This window comes from Priapulus caudatus, unplaced genomic scaffold, assembly GCF_000485595.1.
Source record: "Priapulus caudatus unplaced genomic scaffold, Priapulus_caudatus-5.0.1 Scaffold61, whole genome shotgun sequence".
Lineage (NCBI taxonomy): Eukaryota > Metazoa > Priapulida > Priapulimorpha > Priapulimorphida > Priapulidae > Priapulus > Priapulus caudatus.
This window is the reverse complement of record NW_014577122.1, coordinates 474,134-494,172: the sequence shown is the minus strand read 5'-3', so window position 1 is coordinate 494,172 and position 20,039 is coordinate 474,134. Positions and strand designations below refer to the sequence as shown.

The window sequence follows — 20,039 nt, the reverse complement described above, 5'->3', positions numbered from 1 at the left end:
AGAGGCGAGAGAGAGACAGATAGGATAGAGATAGAGAGCGAGAGAGAGAGAGAGAGCAGGAGAGAGAAGCGAGAGTGGAGAGAAGAGAGAGAGAGAGAGAGAGAGAGAAAGAGTGGAGAGGATGGGGCAGGAGAGAGAGAAGAGAGAGAGAGAGAGCAGAGCAGTCGATGATGAGCGAGGAGCGAGAGAGGGAAAGGGAGAGCGCAGGAGACCACGATTAGAGTATAGAGATAAGAGGAGCGACGAGTAGAGAGAGAGCGAGGACATGAGAGAAGAGAGGAGAGCTGAGGAGGAGAGAGAGAGAGAGAATGAGCAGAGACGACGAGGACGAGAGAGAGAAGAGAGAGAGAGAGAGCAGAGAGAGAGAGAGAGATGATGACGACGAGAGAAGCAGACAGAGAGAGCAGAGGACAGAGAGAGAGAGAGAGGAGCCTCAACGCGGGCAGCTGCACCGCTATGGATGTAATATTTCTCGCTAGATTGCCCGCCGCAATGCAATCATGCAGTGACAGCAATCCGTACGGCAAATGTCAAATTAAACGAAGAAATCACGCGCCGATATACACAGGTCATATAAGATTGCATCCAGGGACGGACACCTGGGAATGGAACCGGACAGAGACGACGAGGAGAGGCGACACAATACGGCGAGCAGGCAATCTGCCACGCACGAGCGCGAGAATGGGAGGTGATCTCGCCGAAATCTATACACGAAAGGCGTAATCCCCACTGGAAGGAAAATGAGAACGGGAAAAAGTAGAGCGACCAAGCGGAGGAACGTAATCTCTGTCGCTGTGCATCGGCTCTCGCGAATGATAAATACGTGCGCCGAATGAGTTATCGTGAATATACGTGTGCAATACGCCAGAATTATGTGCGGGGAAGATGAACGTTTTACAGCGAACACGACCTATAGCTCTAGCATCACCTCGACAGAAGCATACGCGTAAATGTGTTTTTGCGTGGCCATGACATCATGTGCGTAATGTGTTACATAAGATTAGGAGTGCGGTGTGTTATATAGCGTATGTTATACAGTGAATGCTTGGTGATCTACACACACGTTGTCGAGTAGTACCTGGCTCTATATGAAAAGAAAGATTCTAATGAAAAATGAGGATGATAATGATGATGATGATGATGATGACGATGATTATGACAATAATGAATAATAATTAACGCCAGGATGTTATAGAAGTTGCCGGCTCGTAAATGCTGATAATTAAGGTAGAAACGTCGCCGCCCTTTCGACAATTCGACCAAATATCACGGCTGGAAACCGCGTCGAATTTGTCTAGATTAACGAAATGTTACTGCTTCTGCTAACGTGTTAACGGACAACGGGTGGCAACTCGCATTTCGAGAACCTACGTTTTGTCGGCGGCTGGGAAATGAGTTTCCAGCGTGTCTTCGCGAATTTTCCATCTCACGGAACCCGCGTAAACGAGCAGCTGCTACACGAGCGTGACGCACGCGTGGGGTTAACGAGGCGACGTTCTGAACAGGATCCTGACCGGAAGTGCATTAGGCAGGAAGTGGGACTCGCGGCTTGTGAGATACGTTCTTTTCTATACGGCGTCATATTCCATCTCTTATAATACAGGCGCCAACGTCGAACGACGAGTATACATCTGTAGCACGGACTGCTTGTGTACGCCTAAATGCAATTCTACTCCTTCATAATTATGCAACAACATGACAATACAGTAACGATCGAAATAGAACACGCTAACGACCTAAGGTAGTTTACGGATACCTGTAAGGCTGTGTACGTGGGAGGTTAGAGCAGCCGGTAGCCGCTCCAGCCACGGTATATGCTACCGTTATATCATGAGCTATAAATCATACATGTATTATAATACATGTATTATTAATTATGTAATGCAATGTTATGTGTTAATTAATTGTAATGTATTATAATATATGTATTATTAGTTATGCAATGTAATGTAATGTTAATTAATTGTAATGTATTATAATACATGTATTATTAATTATGTAAGCAGTTATGGGTAATTATGGTATGTATTATAATAGGATGATTAAGTTATGTATGTATGTATGTAATTAATGGTAATTATTATAATACATGGTTTATTAGTAGCAATGTTATGTTGTTAATTATCGTAATGTATTTAATATATGTATTTGATTGTAATGTAATGTAATGTTAATTAATGTATCATCATTAATGTATTATCAGCTGTGTTAATTAATTGTAATGTATTATAATATATGTATTATAAGCTCTTGGTTATATCTGCCTTTATATGTTATTTCAGATCACACACCTTAACCCTAATCCGACATAACGCACTAGCATCGACTCAAATTATCCGTGCAGCGGCAAGCATGGTAAAAAATACGTGAGTGCATTCGTGATAAGTCATACGTGCGCGTTTATAATTAGACGCTAACTAATTAATAGCCAGCACGAACGTGAGGCGCCTATATGACATCAGGAGTGTATAATGTATATAGATATAGACATATATATATATACATATACATATCTATATATCTATCTATATATATATTTATTTATTTATACACAGTCACACTACTCACTACTGATGGCATCACATCCGGATTCTAATCGCTTACCTCCTCCCCGTTCCGATTCCGAAAGTGAACAAACTTGTCCATTCCCGGCCGCCAGTACTCCAGTCTGTACGACTCCGCGTACTCCTGACCTTGACCGTTACCGAAACGACCTTGAGTCTCGATAACGGTGACGACCTTCGGACCTTCAAGGTTGATCTCGAGGTATTCGTACGAATCTTTGATGATGAGATTCGCCGGACACCACGCACCACCGTTCAGCTCCTGACGCAACCTGCAATGAACAGCGAAGTAGACTTATAGAGGCTACATCGGTGCACATACACGCACGCACACACACACACACACACACACACACGCACGCACGCACGCACGCACGCACGCACGCACACACACACACACACACACTGCATTTGCTACACCTTCCACATACTACATACACATACACTGCATCTGCTGAAGACATGAATTATGGCTGGAGTGTGAAACGCGCGGAGTGCTTCTACGGGTTCCGTGTTAGCTCACTGCTAGAGTGACGGACGGTACGTGCTAATGCAGCTTGATCCAGCTCAAACGTGTCGCAGGCAGAGCGTTGGGAGATAATGTGCTGCCAGCAAACGCCGTCATCGCGTCCGCTAACAGACTCTTTTCTACAGCAGAGTTCAATCGCAGTGCGCATGAGAAATTCATTGTCAAGATCGCGCACACGCAGACACCTTCATGCAAACTCGAAGAAAAACCATCGCGATTGTTTATATTTATTATTTAAGCGCGACAAACAATTTGTTTATGGTTGCGGGTAGACAGGAGAAATTGTCGGCCTGGTTGTGTACCTGCCAGGGTGATTGGTCGCATGAAATCTTAATTAAAAGAACTTGCCAGCGAGTAAACCATTCTATAATTATACGCAAATCAACTTGCGGAAATTTCCAACAGCAATTACGTTGCGGGTGCTTTAGTTTACGAGCGATGTACAGGCAGCCACGAACGCAGACAAATCAATCTCGTGGAGGGTAAATGCGGGTTTCGACTGCGGGACAGTAATTAGAAACCATATTTGCCGGAAGGAATACAATGACTAACGTCTACGAGTGTTAGTATAACTAGACGCCTCGAAAAATGGTGCGAATGGAAATAATAAAAATCTAAAGACGCCTGCAGAGACGAGCGTGCATTAGTGAGGCAATGTATTGTCTGTAGTCTGCTTATAGTAATATACGCTCCTTGGTGCGCATGTACGAGGTGTCGTAAATCGTAACTACGCAGAGATGACGCACATTTCATTGTCGGAAATGCGATCGATGCTAATGTAGGTATAACTGTGTCCGTGTGTAATGCATTTCGCCATTTTTTCTCTCGTGATTATCGATAATATCCATCACCGTGATTTTTAAAAGGAAATCAAGTGAACATCGCAAATGAATGGTATTGTAGCGAGCGAGATCACACCATGGTATCACAGTTTATGTCTGTGCGAAGAAAGGAACCCCACGACTACGGCGAACTACTGCGACTGAAGTCTTGTGGTAAATACCTCCCTGAGTGTGACACCACGTGTTTTGTGCTCGAGTGACATTCCGATTTCTCCGCGCACGACAACCTAGATTCTAGGGACGATTACGTATTATATATACGTGGCATCGACGACCTTTCTTACAAATGATCAAAATGTGTGCGATGAATATTTCATACTTATGCTCGCGCGCGCAAACTCCCCAACAATTTCTGGACATTCCTTCCGTAACTGCGTTTCTTTTCACTGCAAATGCATGAAACATGAAGTAGAGTTGCGGCCCCTGCCGCGCACCCCCACGCAACCTCTGTATACACACGCACAGCACACAGAGCGCAACTAGCTCTCTTTTATTTCTCTTCATGCCGCATTGCACACCGTGGGTCGCGGAACACACCGGCGGAAAAACCCACCCGGCATGAACGAATAGCCACAACGCAACAAACGCATAAACAAGACAATATTGTCGCCGACGCGCTGGTAGAAAATAGTATGCATGGAGAGAGAGAGAGAGAGAGAGAGAGGAGAGAGAGAGAGCGAGAGAGAGAGAGAGAGAGAGAGGAGAGAGAGAGAGAGAGAGAGAGGAGAGAGAGAGAGAGAGAGAGAGAGAGAGAGAGAGAGAGAGAGAGAGAGAGAGAGAGAGAGAGAGAGAGAGAGAGAGAGAGAGAGAGAGAGAGAGACGAGAGCGCTGAGCGGAGTGTGTACTGGAATAGGAGTCGGCAGTGGGATCCACAGTGCTTACGTGACCCGTTCTTTCTCCTCGCACTCGCACCTCACATTTCTCGCTTACACACATACACCGACCTACAGACCGCACGCCGCGCGCGCGCGCAGGCGCGCGCCACACACACCACACACACACACAACACACCCACCACACCACCACACACAACACACACACACACACACACACACACACACACACACACACACACACATTCTCTATGTTTCACTCTCCTCTTTCCCTCACCCTTTCTTCTCCTTCCTCACCTCTCTACCACTTTGCGTTTCTCCCTATCCCTCCCTCTTAACCACCTCTCTCTCTCTCTGTACGTGTCTCCGGTTACTCTCTCTCTCGACTGATAGCTGCGCCTTGTCTGCACCCTCAACTATTTATAACTCAGCGCCTCTGTCCTCACCGTCAGCTGACCACAACTGTGACACACGTCTACGTCGGTCACGTACGCGACGACGACAACGATGACAAAGACGACAAAGACGACAACGACGACAACGACAAGGACGACAACGATGACAAGGACGACAAAGACGACAACGACGACGACGACAACGATAACGGACGAGAAAGACGCGTACTTGCGTCGTCTGGTACATGGTTGTCTACACGCACAGCTCTGTGCACACGCGCATGTTCATGCGATACGTGCGCGATATAACACACGCACACGCACGCACGCATGCAAACGCGCACGCACACGCCCGCACGCATGCAAACGCGCACGCACACGCCCGCACGCATGCAAACGCGCACGCACGCATACAGACGCGCACGCACATGCCCGCACGCATGTAAACGCGCACGCACGCATACAGACGCGCGCGCACATGCACGCACTCGCACGACACGCTTTACGCTGCGCTTCGTTGTTTCGGCTCGAAATGACACGTAATACCCAAGATACACACGATGATAGGCGTCTACCTTATGTACGAAAAAAGAAACTGCGATATCGGAATCCTGATCGAGACGTAAGGCAGCATATATCCTTCGCTGGTTATTTATGCAGGTATAGTTAGTACCGCGGGGACTTAGAAATCTCCAAGGTACAGAAATAACGCAGCGACGATTTCACATATCTCGCCAAGCCAAATACGTCTGCGCAGGTTCGCGTCGGATTTTCTACGATCGAAGTGTTATTACACAAACGTTGGTGGTACGTCGAAAATGTTTGTGGATGAGAGAATTGCGTATTATTAGTGTTTTGTATTATAGTCTATTTATAGTGTATATTTATAGAATTATATAGTGTATTCTTCTGACAAGTATTTGTGTCCGTAAAACCGTACGAGTAAAGAGAGAAGATTTAACGCAGCAAGACACGCGCACACGCTATACCTGCAGAGTACCCACCGTCTTTCACGCGCCTACCTTCACTCCTCACAGCATCTCCGTGAACGCGTATTGTGCGATTGCACCGAACGACGCTGCGCGAGAGCGAGAACGCATTATTTTACGCGCAAGATTTACTAACAAAGACCCGAGTGCGAAAAAAAACACGCGCGAAGCGAAGAAAGCCTATAGGTATTTTCAAGAAGGAAAAAAAAAACATTTTCTACGGACGCACGCCGCGTATCGATCTAGTGAAGGCAAGGCTAGACTCACCGCACGCACGCACGAGTCACGAACGCACATGCAAAGCACTGCATTCGTGTGCGTTCCCGTGATATACATACGAAACGAGAGGTAGTTACAGTACTGGATGCAAAATTTCAGCGTACCTACGCCACATGCGACGGCAGCGCCACTGATCGATGCGGTCCTTTATGCTGGCATCTGGGCGGCGCGCGCAGTTCGTGTCTAAAACTAGATACCATCGCGAAACAGTATCTACACAGCACGGAGAGCGTAAATGCGAAATGTGTCTATACCTTTATGATGAATTATTGATTGATGTTGCCTACAATGCTGCTAACTAATGCTTATTTACAGAAGCATTTTCCCGATCCGCGGGCCTTTCATCGTGGCAGGTTTTCCAAGTGATCGCGTGCTTTGAGTTTTGTGAATTTAATGTGGCTTAGCATTCGGAACCCGGTGTAACGTTACGCACGCAGCTACAGGTACTGTTCGAGTGCGCTTGCCTCATAATACGTTTGAATCATGCAAAAGGCACGCATGAATATTAGAGTCGCGTTACATTAGATAAAGTATTAATGACGAGTTTAATGCGCCCACCAAAAATATATTGCTTGCGAGCTCTGAACCGAATAATTTGTAAACAGGTCTAGATTAACGCCCATCTTTCGGAAGCAAACGCCTCGGAATATTGTACCCAGAAATAAATAATGCGAAATCTTTCAACTCTTTATCACTGCCCGCTTGGTTTCAATTTCTCGCAAGAAAACAATGCAAACGCAGATCTACACATTGTTTCCCTAAACTTGTGACAGCGCTTCGACCCACCACGAAAACACACCAATTAACAACACACGCACACAACACCGAAACACACATAACCGCTACCGAGAGAATCATGCCACACGAAAAACACGCGTAACGCGTCACGCGTAAAGCCAAAAAGAATTGCGTAACAAGGACCACGCTGAACGACGGAAGGCATCGATGGAAGTTTTGTTATTAGTCCCTATCTCCTTCCTTCATATATCCTTAGCGCAAGGAGTCAAATGCATCGTTCGGGAATTCTCAGAAAAAATATTGGGAACAGGGAAAACAGTGACTGGTATTAATCAACGAGCATCCCTGCGACTGAAACACAGCGCGGGATGCTGAGCTCGGCACGTCGGTTGAGAATCGCCAGAAACCGTGATCTGATAGGCAGCAATCACGGACAGCAACAGCAACTTTTCTGCTACAATAGCTGAGGAAATTGCGACGGGCTTATCACTGCATTTCCCTCAACACGGCTTTCAGCAAGTAAGGCCGTCGCGATAATTCGTCGGAGCGAATCACTGCTAGATAGAGAGAAGGGGAGGGGAGGGGAGATCGGCGTGGTAGCGTGTACTGCAAACGAACGCAATGCAATTTTTGTAAGAGAGAGAGAGAAAGAGAAAGAGAGAAAGCTCGCGTATAGGAACCTAGCCCTTGTCCATAATCAACGCTGCAATGCTCGTGGTTGCTATCGAGAATTGTGCCGCGGCGCGTGCAAAAATAATGCACTAACAAAATCCATGAATATCATTGTTGCTTTACGCGGAATTGCCTTTCAGCTCTCACCGGCGCTCCTTGCTCAGATTCTCGTGCGGACTGGGAAACTACGAAGTGAAGGCTATTTTTAATACGAGGCTTGTCAGCCGGCATGCAAGGCGCGTGTTTTCACTTTTTGAAGCGTTGTTGTCAGATGCATAGCACCTAGATATCACCGCGAAGCTGTTCTGGTGCGTATAGAAGACGACACATATACACGTATGTATAGTAGCTGTCTCGACGTATCACGCCACCTTTCACGTATACCGTATGATACCGATATTTTTCCGATATTTAAATTCAACTCGCTAAACCTGCGCGGGGGCGTCTGTGTGAACGCGTGCGTGGCTGCGTGCGTGGGTGCGTGCGTGTACACGTGCGTGGGTGTGTGCGAGTGACTATGTACGTGGGTGTCACGTGCATGTGCCTGCGTGCCTATATGGGCTCGTGCATTATATCCGTGTATGGTGCCACGGTCTGGCTTCCATAGCACCGAGAAGTTAGAGAAGCAAATAAATGCATTGTGAGAAACATTTACGGCAATTGCCCCGGTGCGCGGCCTTCCCAGGTATACACCGAGTGCTGGCAGTACCCTAATGCAGTCCATTATGCATCCGGCATTCACGCGACCAACACAAATGCACGCCGCCGCCACGGCAACAGATTGGCTACAATGTGCTGGCGACTGACGCGTGTGTGGTGGGTTTAAAAGCAAGCGGCATGATGTAGCCGTGGATGCTAAACAACGGGTCCAATACAGCAAACACGGTGATCACTGTGACAGTCCCCAGCTACCGCATCGACTACTGCCCTCGCAACACACTAGCACGCAGTTTATAGAAAAGGTGAAATGTAACTAGCAACGGAGAAATGACCTTGCTGTGATAATGGTGTGATTTCTTTAGTGACTCGAATTTATCAAATTTTGAATGATATACCGATTATATGCGATCGATTTGGTCTGGAAACTTGTTCACTTCTAATTTAAATATCATTCAATAGAATTCACAAATGAATTCATTCAATTAGTTCTCATCACTGAAGCGCGCATTGATGTATACCCAGAGTGTATTTATATACATGATTTTTTTCATCAAGATTGCATGTATGAAACGAAGACCCAGGCTTCACCTCCGTACGTCTGAATAAGTACACGTCAATTACGATGTAGGCCCCTACAGGTCAACGGTCAGTGCTGGTCGATCGCGCCTGTGATTAATTCTGCCAGAGAACCTATTAATTCTCAGTTGACTCACGTACCAGCGAATCAGGACACAGAGCAGCAGAAGTCGTAATTAAAACGGGAACCTGCTATTCGTAGGATAATCAATGTCAACAGAGCAGCATAGACATGCATATATATGAGCCTAATACATGTCTCTTGTACCAACACCACTTGCTTATGATCTGATATTCACCGACCGATCTAATATAAATTGAAATATGCATAATATACAAAGACAGGTCCCACTATCAATGCGTCACACAGCATGAATAATAATCGAATGAAAAAATATGAATTTCTGTTCCAATATCGCGAGGAATTGCTTATCAAAACAAGCACGACTCATGACAGACAGGGGCCCGAATCTAAGTGGTATTCAATTTAGCTGGCGCTGAACCTGCTTTCCGGACAATTAATGTTCATTTCGATCCACTATTTTCATAGATAATGGACCAGCACTTCATTAAAAACAGTTGCGGTCGCCATTGACACCATGATACATCAATCGCCTGTGCTAGCGCGCACAGCGCCCCCTGTCCACGGTACTTCCGGACCCCTATCGGGGACCACCACCGTTCTACGCTATAGCCATCCGCGTTTGTCTCATTTATAAAACAAACACTGTGACGCAACGCGACCAACTGTCTGTAATAATTACTACTTATTAATAATAATAATAATAATAATATAAATAATTATAATAATTATAAATAATTATAATAATTATAATAATTATAATAATAATAATAATAATTTAGTAATAATTAATATTTACTCGATGGAAATTTCACGTACGTCGACAATACGAGAATAATATCTCGGAGTAATTGTTCCCGCAACCCAGAACCCACGGCGACGACGCTACTCTCTCTGTGCACCAGCGCTCACTATCGCGAGACTTTGCGGTTTCAGGGTATAGAAGGATTCCGTGAATTTCGCGGCTGAGGCATGGGTCAACTGTTCAACTGTTTGTCGCCATTCGACGCCGTTGCTAGGAAACATGCAGCTTTCCGTCGCACTGCGTGACATCAGACGCTTGAATGCGATCGCAGATATTCTATTCAGCATGTAGCCCGCCATGTATTCATTCGGTAAATGCCACTGGCGGGCGTTCATTCTTTCAACGTCAACCCACTAGCGAGCGCAGTAAGTGGCGAAGCACAGTGGCCAACCACCAACATCATCGCTATCAAGTTGATAGTTCACTCACATGCTGCCGTCCCTCATAATACGCTCGGGGGAGCTTTCTACGATTACGAACTCGAACAATGCAGGTTTCCGTTAAAACCTCATCGTAACTAATCACAGTCGCTATACGTGGTTTGTTTTTCGCGAGGTTTTGTACGTAACGAGCTATAGCGACAGGTGCGTGAAGTTACTCTTGTCTCGTAGCTACTCGAATTCATATGCCCGCGTGGTTAATGGCGGCCGCACGGCCTGGAAATTTATCATTATAACTATAGTTGTTTGCTTCAAAATTTAACAGCGTTCTATTATCATGCAATACACCAAACAACATGCTCGCGTCACGCACCGGGAAAATCGGCCTCGTTATACTAATCAGCATAGCGTGCATGATTAGCATAATTAACATAGCTGGCTGCATTTGGCCAGCGTCATTTCATCACTGCGTATATACTCACGGTAGAGCAGTTCGTGCGAACATTACGCCTGGAAGCTCTACTTGTGATGCTGCTGCTGCTGCTGCTGCTGCTGCTGCTGCTGCTGCTGCTGCTGTTGCTACTGTTGTTGTTGTTACCACGGCTGTTACTGCTGTTGTTGTTGTTACTGCTGCTGCTGCTGTTGCTACTGTTGTTGTTGTTACTACGGCTGCTACTGCTGCTGTTGCTACTGTTGTTCTTGTTACTACGGCTGCTACTGCTGCTGCTGCTGCTGCTGCTGCTGTCGTTGTTGTTACTGCTGCTGCTGCTGCTGCTGTTGTTGTTGTTGTTACTGCTACTGCTGCTGCTGCTGCTTCTCACACGCGCACGTGTTCACTGGTTATTACCTCGTCCGTTGCCGCATTAATTATAATTAAGCTAGCAGAGATTTTTGCACGTTAATGCGATGGTTTTTAATTGTGTTGTTTTCGCGTGAAAACTGATTGCGTGCTGAAGTCGATGTTCACGTTCTACTCTCGTTCTACTTTCACACACGCTACAGCGCAACGCGAGTCGACATCCTAGAAGGCATTTCGCCACATGTCTGTGTTTCTTTGGCGTCTGGAATGGGACTTTGTCGGCTTTCCCAACCTCTCTCGCATCTCTCTGTCCCACCCGATCTACCCATCTCTATCATCCTATCATCACCTACTTATCTATCCCTTATATATTTATCTATCCATCTATCTATCTATCTATCTATCTATCTACTTTATCTATAATCTATCTATCCAGCCATCCAACCGTCCGTCCGTCCATCCATCCATCCACCAAGACCCCCCCCCACGCACCCGTGCAGCAACAGCAGCAGTAGCACCTGCTTCACGCATGCCAAGGCAATTACGCACATACTCCTCTCTCGCCCCACAACCAGCCGCGCTATACAACCCACCTCTTTCTAATTTCGATCTTCATGCAAAGTGGGCGGCGGCAGATAAGCTCATAAATGCGACAAAACGATGAACAGTGACAACGATCGTTATTAATACAGATCGGCGCTCCACGGCTCGCGGTTATCAGTAATGGGAAGCCAGTGAAGACAAATGGCTTCACCCGCTACGGAGGCGGCCGTGCTGTTATCCCGGCTATCTGTAGCAGTAGCATCACCACTCTCATCCATCGTACTTAGCGCTCGCAGACGCCGCCGCCGCCGCGCTGCTACCATGGCAACGGGAAGCGCCGTGTCTTCAGCTGCAGGGCTGCAATGGTCTACTGAAGGGTTGCGCTAACTCTTGGTCTCGCCGCAAGGGTGCAGCACACTCGCACTGGGAAGTGGGCATCGTCTAAATTGAGCATTTATACCGGAGAACTGTTCGCTTTGAACTGGATTGTCAATACACGATGAAACGTGAAGAAGACATTTCTTTTCTCACGATTTTGCGTGTGTCATACAGAGTGGTAAAAGGTTACGAATACATAAGGGTGTGTCCGCAAATATCACGGCGATGTGATATTTTAATATGTGATGCTAAAACATATATCGTTTAATCATGTTTTTAATCTAACTAGCGGTTTTAATTGTATCCCCCGAACGAAGTTCGTGGGGATACTATGGGTTTGGCATCGTCGCGCCGCCGCCGCCGCCGCCGCAGAGATTTCCTTGTGAACGCTCTACCGGCTGCAGTTCTTCTCGGATCATCTTCAAATTTCGCATGAAGGTGCCTTATCTCAAAGCGAAGACGCCAATCTCTTTTGGTGTGGGCGGAGTCATCGTTGCCATGGTAACAACATTTTTTGTGGAAATATTCTAGAACCTGTAACTTCTCCAGTTTTTAGCCGATTGTCATGAAATTTAATATTTGTATTAAAATTTGTATTTAAATTTATATTTACTTATTTTATGATTGTCATCAATATATATATATATACATATATATTAATATTATTATATTATATATATATAGGACATGTATATCGGCCCTGTGTCCCAAATTCCATGACAATCGGGTAAAAACAGACAGGCTTACGGTTCTAGAATATTTCCACAAAAAATGTTGTTACCATGTTAAATGGCAACGATGACTCCGCCCACACCAAAAACGATTGGCGTCTTCGCTTTACCATAACGCACCTTCATGCCAAATTTGAAGACGATCCGACATCGGGTAAAAACTGGCCACCAGGTCACTGCGACCTTTATTTCACCTTTACCTTGACCTTGATCATATTTCCCTTCCGCTCTCTAACTCAGCCCCTAATTGACCTAGCGCGACCAAACTTGATATGCTTACACATCTTGGGGAGAAAGTCTGTCGCATACCAAAACCACCACTTCCCTTGACCTTAGTTTGACCTTGACCGTCGACTTACATTTCCTCTTCGGCCTCCTAGGGTAACCAGATTCCATATACTTGCGCATCTGAGGCATACCAGTTGTCTAACAAACCTTTGTCTTTGTCACTTATTTAACTTTACCTGCCTTCTACGCCCTTACACAGATATTCCATTCATACTAGATCACGGGGGATACGTTTCTAGTTATGTACTCTGTGATCTCTTCGCGATATTTTCATTACAAATAAAGACCAAAGGGTAGAAGCGAATGATTTATCTACCTTCAAAGCAGTCGTTTTTATACGCTTTTGGTTCGCTAAACCCTATCTTCATTAACTAATGTACAGCCATCGTAAATTTGAAAACATAATTCACAGAGAGCGTAAATATTAGTTGACGGAAATAGCAGCTGGTAAATCGAAAGCTCTATTGAAGCCGAGCCGAGTGTCGCGCGACAATCATCCAGCTAACTACCTTCACCGACAAGTCGCTCGGCTATTAATAAAAGCCGACGCAGAAAACGCCCTTTAGGCCGGCAGGATATCGCTTCAAAGGAGGCGTGGGAAATGTTGAGGCGGCTAATTTACAACGCCTTCCGCCCGCGCGTGATTTGTAATCAGCAATGAGTTGAGTTGTCGGCATCGTCACCCTTGCTTCTGTCCGGCCGTCATCCCATTATTAAACCTCCCTGGGGAGTCCCTAAAGCGTAAATGTCCCTAAAGAGTCGCTAGTGTAAGTGCGGAGGTTTCGGAGAGGAGACAGACGGCGGGGCGGGCGAATGAATGACTATGAGCGAGAGAAGCGCGCACTGCTTTACCCAACATGCCTGATATTAGACGCCGGATCGCTGCGGGCGAGCATGCGATGCGATGCAGAGCACAGATAAATACGAGATCACATCGCAGTAGAGTACATCTGATGTACTGCACACATACGCACGCGCGGGTACTCTTCTGTGTCTAGTGCTCGCGGTAAAAATGCACGAACACACAGCGTTGTGGGGCAATCAGGCTGGAGCAGTAATGGCTACGCAATCCGGTGATCGTCCGAGCCCCCTGGCCAGCAGCAGCAGCAGCAGCAGCAGCGAAGCTTATCGGAATACCGAGCGAGTGTAGGATTAGTGTCGTGTAGACGGACGGCAATAAAAGATTGCGTGAGAACGACGAGAAGTATAGTGCTGCTGCTGTTGCTGCTGATGCTGGTGGTGGTGGTGATGCTGCTGCTGTTAGTGCTGCTGTTGCTGCTGCTGTTGCTGTTGCTGCTGCTGTTAGTACTGCTGCCGCTGCTGCTGCTGTTGGTATTGCTGCTGCTGCTGGTGGTGGTACTGCTGTTGCTGCTGTTAGTGCTGCTGCTAGTGGTGGTGATACTGCTGCTGCAGCTGTTAGTGCTGCTGTTGTTGCTGCTGTTGTTGCTGCTGCTGTTGCTGCTGCTGTAACTGCTGCTGTTAGTGCTGTTGCTGCTGCTGCTGTTAGTGCTGCTGTTGTTGCTGCTGTTGTTGCTGCTGCTGCTGCTGCTGTTAGTGCTGCTACTGTTAGGGCTGTTGTAGATACAATAATGTAACCCAAACCCAAGAGGATAGAGGTTCCTTCTATCCTCTTGGGTTTGGGTTACATTATTGTATCTAGGGCTGTTGCTGCTGGTGTTGCTGCTTCTGGTGGTGGTGGTACTGCTGCTGCTGTTGGTGCCATGGTTGGTACTGCTGCAGCTGTTGGTACTGCTGCCACTGCTGCTGCTACTGCTGTTGCTGCTGCTGCTGCTGCTGCTGCTGGTACTGCTACTGTTGCTATACTGCTGCTGTTGCTGGTGATGGTACCAGCACAGCGTGTATTTGTCTGCGTTCATGATACACGTAAACCATCAGGTGACGGTGACGACGATGACGACGATGACCACGGTCGACTGCTCGCGAGCTGATAGCCCGTCGCCGTGGAAACCCGACGCTTTACGAGCGCACGGATACCGCTCTTGATTTGAATAACTGCCTCGTAACTCTACGCGACGAAGTAGTTCTGAGGAAACCCAACGCGCGAAATGTGCAAAATCATTGGTTCGAAACGAGCCGACCGCCTGCTCGCGATATAGTTAAGCACAGATCTCTTTGTGCCCATAATATATAGGTGCGCCAGTGTTATTAATGATTTCATTCATGAATAGAAAGATCCGTATATCCACGCCTACATACTGCTTGCATAATGCTATCACCGCAAACTAAACAACTAATAAATTATAGCTCTCTTCGAGCAGGAAATGCTCATCAGCTATTAGACTGATGTTTTTTTCTCGCAAAGGCCATAGTTGAAATCGAAGTAAGAAACCCATCGATAGAAGCCCTACAGTTTTCGTCGATGCTGACAGATCAACAGTAGCGCTAATATACGATAACATCATACGCAGCCTAACTACTTCCTTATTCACCGGCGCAGTGTAAAACCCGGAATGGAATAGAAATTCAGCACAGAGATTCTGTGGCGCGAGGCGTTATTCTATTCATCGTTGGCAGTGCAGGAAACCAGCATTATTAGAACGCTTCCTCGCACCTAATCAAGCCTTCTCACCTAATTGCCAACATCTCCACCTACACAAATGTTCGGCAGAATCGTCTTCTAATTGGTCAGATTACGTGGCTGCGGTAATACTAAGTCTCAGAATGAACAAGGTCGAGCTGGACCCCTCTTAGTAATCCGCGACGGATTTCACCCAACAATTATATTTTTAAGGGGCAGTCTAGGAATTAGCTGTGCCAAACACGACTGAGATGCATGCCTGACAGCTACATAAGGCTAATATTCGGATGCCTACATTGGCCCCTACCTGGCATTGTTAGGAGGACAGGCATTCATAGAAAAAGAGGCTTCAAGCAGCCGTCGGTTATGCGCGAAGCAGATTCTACTAAGACAATTTTGACGTCCATCTTGGTGAGTTGTTACCGGTATTTACCTGCGACGACGACGCGCCACTTTTACGCGTTAAGCCTAGCAGTAATGAAGGGCAATCATCCCGCATACTAAGCCTACCTGTCGCTCACGATCACCTAGTGCCAGCTAAGCTCATCACGCCTGCCTGACTAGCTTACCCACAACCCACTTGTGCAATTATTGCTCACGATAAGTCACAGATAACTAGAGAGGAGAATTCATCTATCGGTCGCAGAGGACGGCTCATGCGGAAAACCCTTCCAAGAAGACAACTCGAGTCTTCTTAAACGTTGTGAGTGATGGAATAAAATGACATTGTAGAATGTCATGACGAGCTATAGGTACGTATCATCACACTGGGTAAGACAGAGGATAGCGTGTGCACCTATTCAAACACTCAGCATATATGTGTGATTTACAACACTATCCCCTTACCATTTCGTCGCCATTTCGTTACCATTTACCACACTATACTAATCAAATTATTACAGTGACCCGAATCTTCACGTTGGTATTACAACACTACCTAGTGGCCGGATTAGTGATAGAAATTGTACACGCGTAGTTCGCACGCACAGACGCATATATACCGGTATTATCTGCAACACACGTCTTCTTAACTTCGTAATCTTCATGTTGATATTACAACACTAATACAGAAATTGTACACGCGTAGTTCGCACGCACACCGGTATTATCAGGAGTAAGATAATATAGGAGGAGTATGACACTCCAAAACATGTGCTTGCCTAATTTTACCGATGATATATTACGTGCAACTCGATAAAAATTACATCTAAATTAGCGTTGGCCATCCACCTCACACTCAAACTTTACTTTGTTTCCATACCTCTTCTTTTTATGGAGATATAGCTTTGAACGTCACACATGGTTCATAGCGTTTTACTATGCTGGTGGCTCAGCTTGCCTGAGCTTTCAAACAGTGGCTATCCCTGTGAGGAATGGTCTTGTCTGTTGACAAGAATGCCACCTGTTGGCGGCAGGAGTAAGATAATATAGGATCCTATATTATATCCTATATTATATCATACACACTATATATATTATCCTATATATATACACGTATATATATACACACATATATACACACTATATATATGCACACATATACTATATTATCCTATATTATATAATATCCTATATTATCTTACTCCTGCCGCCAACAGGTGGCATTCTTGTCAACAGACAAGACCATTCCTCACAGGGATAGCCACTGTTTGAAAGCTCAGGCAAGATGAGCCACCAGCATAGTAAAACCCTATGAACCATATGTGACGTTCAAAGCTATATCTCCTACCTCTTCTTTTTATTTACTTAGTTTCCAAAGTTTGAGTGAGAGGATTTATATATATAATATATATTATAAAGAGAGAGAGGGAGAGAGAGAGAGGGGGGGAGAGAGGGAGAGAGAGCAGGGGGGATAGAGAGAGAGAGAGAGAGAGGAGAGAGAGAGAGAAAGGGTTAGAGAGCGAGAAAGAGACAGAGAGAGAGAGAGGGAGAGAGAGCGCGCGTGCGAGAGAGATATAGAGATAGCGAGGGAGAGAGAGCGCGCGTGAGAGAGAGGGTGTTGAGACACGGGGGATGGAGAAATGAGAGAGTGAGGGGAAACACAGATGTCGGTGGCGGCGTATAGGGAAGGAGGTTCAGTAAAGTAATTCTACCGCCATCACGGACTCGGTAACGATGGCATCGGTGGCGGCAGCTACTCTCAGCTAACGAGGTGTTGCCGTAAGATGCACGCTGACATTAAGCCCTCTATTAGACCTCATAGCGAGGTGATTAGACAGTCATTGTGGCGAGGGAATATCAAGGTAATACCTCCGCAATATTCGCGTGAAATCATGTACAATCTACAATTAAGAGAAGACTCTAGAAGATATCATCTAGCGAGGTGGCAAAATACACCTGCGCAGCGATGATATACAACATGATGACACAGCACACAATATGTGCATTTGCTAACGATCACGAAAATTAGGGCATGCGTGCGCGTATAATAAGGATTCCGATTAATAATTGTAAATTGCTGTAAGTGCATTAACCCTAGCGTGAAAGAGTCAGATGTGATGTTTCTGGATTGATATCTACGCTCAGTCTACGAGGGAGCTTCGTTGGCATCAATTAACGTTCACCACTCTCTTCTATTTCCGTGTGTTAGCGATCGGTGGGCCCCTCCCACCCGTCCTATATTGCCGCCGAAATTACGTAATATTGTCGTAATATTGCGTATATTTGCGCCGAATGTAATACGAACATTCAGCGTGTTTTAATGTGAGCGCATCATAACCAGCTTCATGCCTTAATTTCCACTGACATTGTTTATAGACAGTGCGTGCGTGCGTGCGTGCTCGCGTGAGTCGTGCCGCGCGTGCGTGCCAGTGAGTGCGTGCGTGCATAAGTATGCGTGCGTGCGTGAAGTGCGCGAGTGTGTGCGTGTGTGCATGCGTGCGTGTGGTGCGTACATGCGCCGCGCAGCGCCTTGGGGCGGCGGTGTAGGAGCACGTTCGCTTCAGCGCGACACTCTCGTGTGGGAATTGCGTATGCACTAAACAGCTGCGAGCTTCATTGCAGTTCATTTATGTTTTCTAAATGTGATTTTAATTAAATTGCGGCATCGCTCAGTGACGCTAGCCGTGGCGGCAGCGCACGGGGCATGTTGATATGAGAGGGGATGACGGACATAGAATCAATGCTCAGCATCTCTGCTACACTTCTCCAGCCTACACCACACCTGTAAGACAATACCGAGTAGCTGGCTGAGACAAGGCGATGTTCTTGTTACAACTTGAAGGCCACTAGTCCTAATTATTTTGTATAAATATGTATGCCACGCATTATTAACAATGTGCTGTGCTCTCGCGTGTGCTGAAATGTGCACCGCTTCATCTGACGCCTTCCACTGCTGCTGCGGCTGCAACTACTACTGCTACTGCTACTGCTACTACTTACTGCTACTGCTACTACTGCTGCTGCTGCTGCTACTGCTCGCTGCTCGCTACTGCTGCTGTTGCTGCTACGCTACTACTACTCGCTACTGCTACTACTGCCTGCTGCTGCTGCTACTGCTGCTGCGCTGCTCTGCTATTCGCTACTGGCTAGTGCTGCTACTGCTACTGCATATGCTACTGCTCTACTGCTTACTGGCTACTGCTACTGCTACTGCTACTCGCTACTGCTACTGCTACTGCTACTGCTACTGCTACTGCTACTGCTACTGCTTACTGCTAACTGCTACTACTGACTGCTGCTGCTACTACTGCTGCTGCTGTACTGCTGCTGCTGCTGCTGCTCGCTGCTGCTGCTACTGCTACTGCTACTGCTACTGCTACTGCTACTACTACTGCTACTGCTACTACTGCTGCTGCTGCTACTACTGCTGCTGCTGCTGCTGCTGCTGCTGCTGCTATCGCTACTACTACTGCTGCTGCTGCTTACTACTACTACATACTACTGCTACTGCTGCTGCTGCTGGCTGCTACTACTCCTACTACTACTACTGCTACTGCTACTGCTGCTGCTGCTGCTGCGCTGCTGCTGCTGCTGCTACTGCTGCTGCTGCTAGTGTTGGTAGTGGTTCTCAGCGTCGTTTTTTCCCCGTTACTTGTTCTCTTCTTCGCTCTAGTTCTTCTACTTTGTCTTCATGTTGTCATGAATTTATTATTCTTATTATAATTCGTTTTGAGAGCGTTTATTGAACGCGAGAGTTGGGAGCGTTTGTCGAACAATCCGCTTTTTACTGAAAGTGTTGGATGTAGACGCATCTTACTATAATTCGGCGAATGTTGTATGTTATCAACAAGGCTCCGTCAGTTTGGATCAAATAGCGCCAAATTCACAGAAGAGATCGATGAATACACGGGACGGGTTCTAAACTATACTCGGTTGAAAACCGTTTGTTCGGTCTTAAAAAAGACAACAACAAAAAAGGTAAAGATTTGCCTGAAAATAGGGGGCGCTTGTTTTGTTTTCGTTCTGTTTTTCGAGT

At 46.4% G+C, this 20,039-nt stretch overlaps 1 protein-coding gene across 1 annotated transcript in view; it reads right to left on the bottom strand.

The window, feature by feature from the left end:
* LOC106821158 (discoidin domain-containing receptor 2-like) overlaps positions 1-20,039 on the bottom strand; it is a 138,969-nt gene that overhangs the window by 20,167 nt on the left and 98,763 nt on the right. Inside the window, exon 4 of the mRNA XM_014825847.1 lies at positions 2,605-2,836. Coding sequence (XP_014681333.1) covers positions 2,605-2,836 — 232 coding nt within the window. The remainder of the gene's footprint in view (positions 1-2,604; positions 2,837-20,039) is intronic.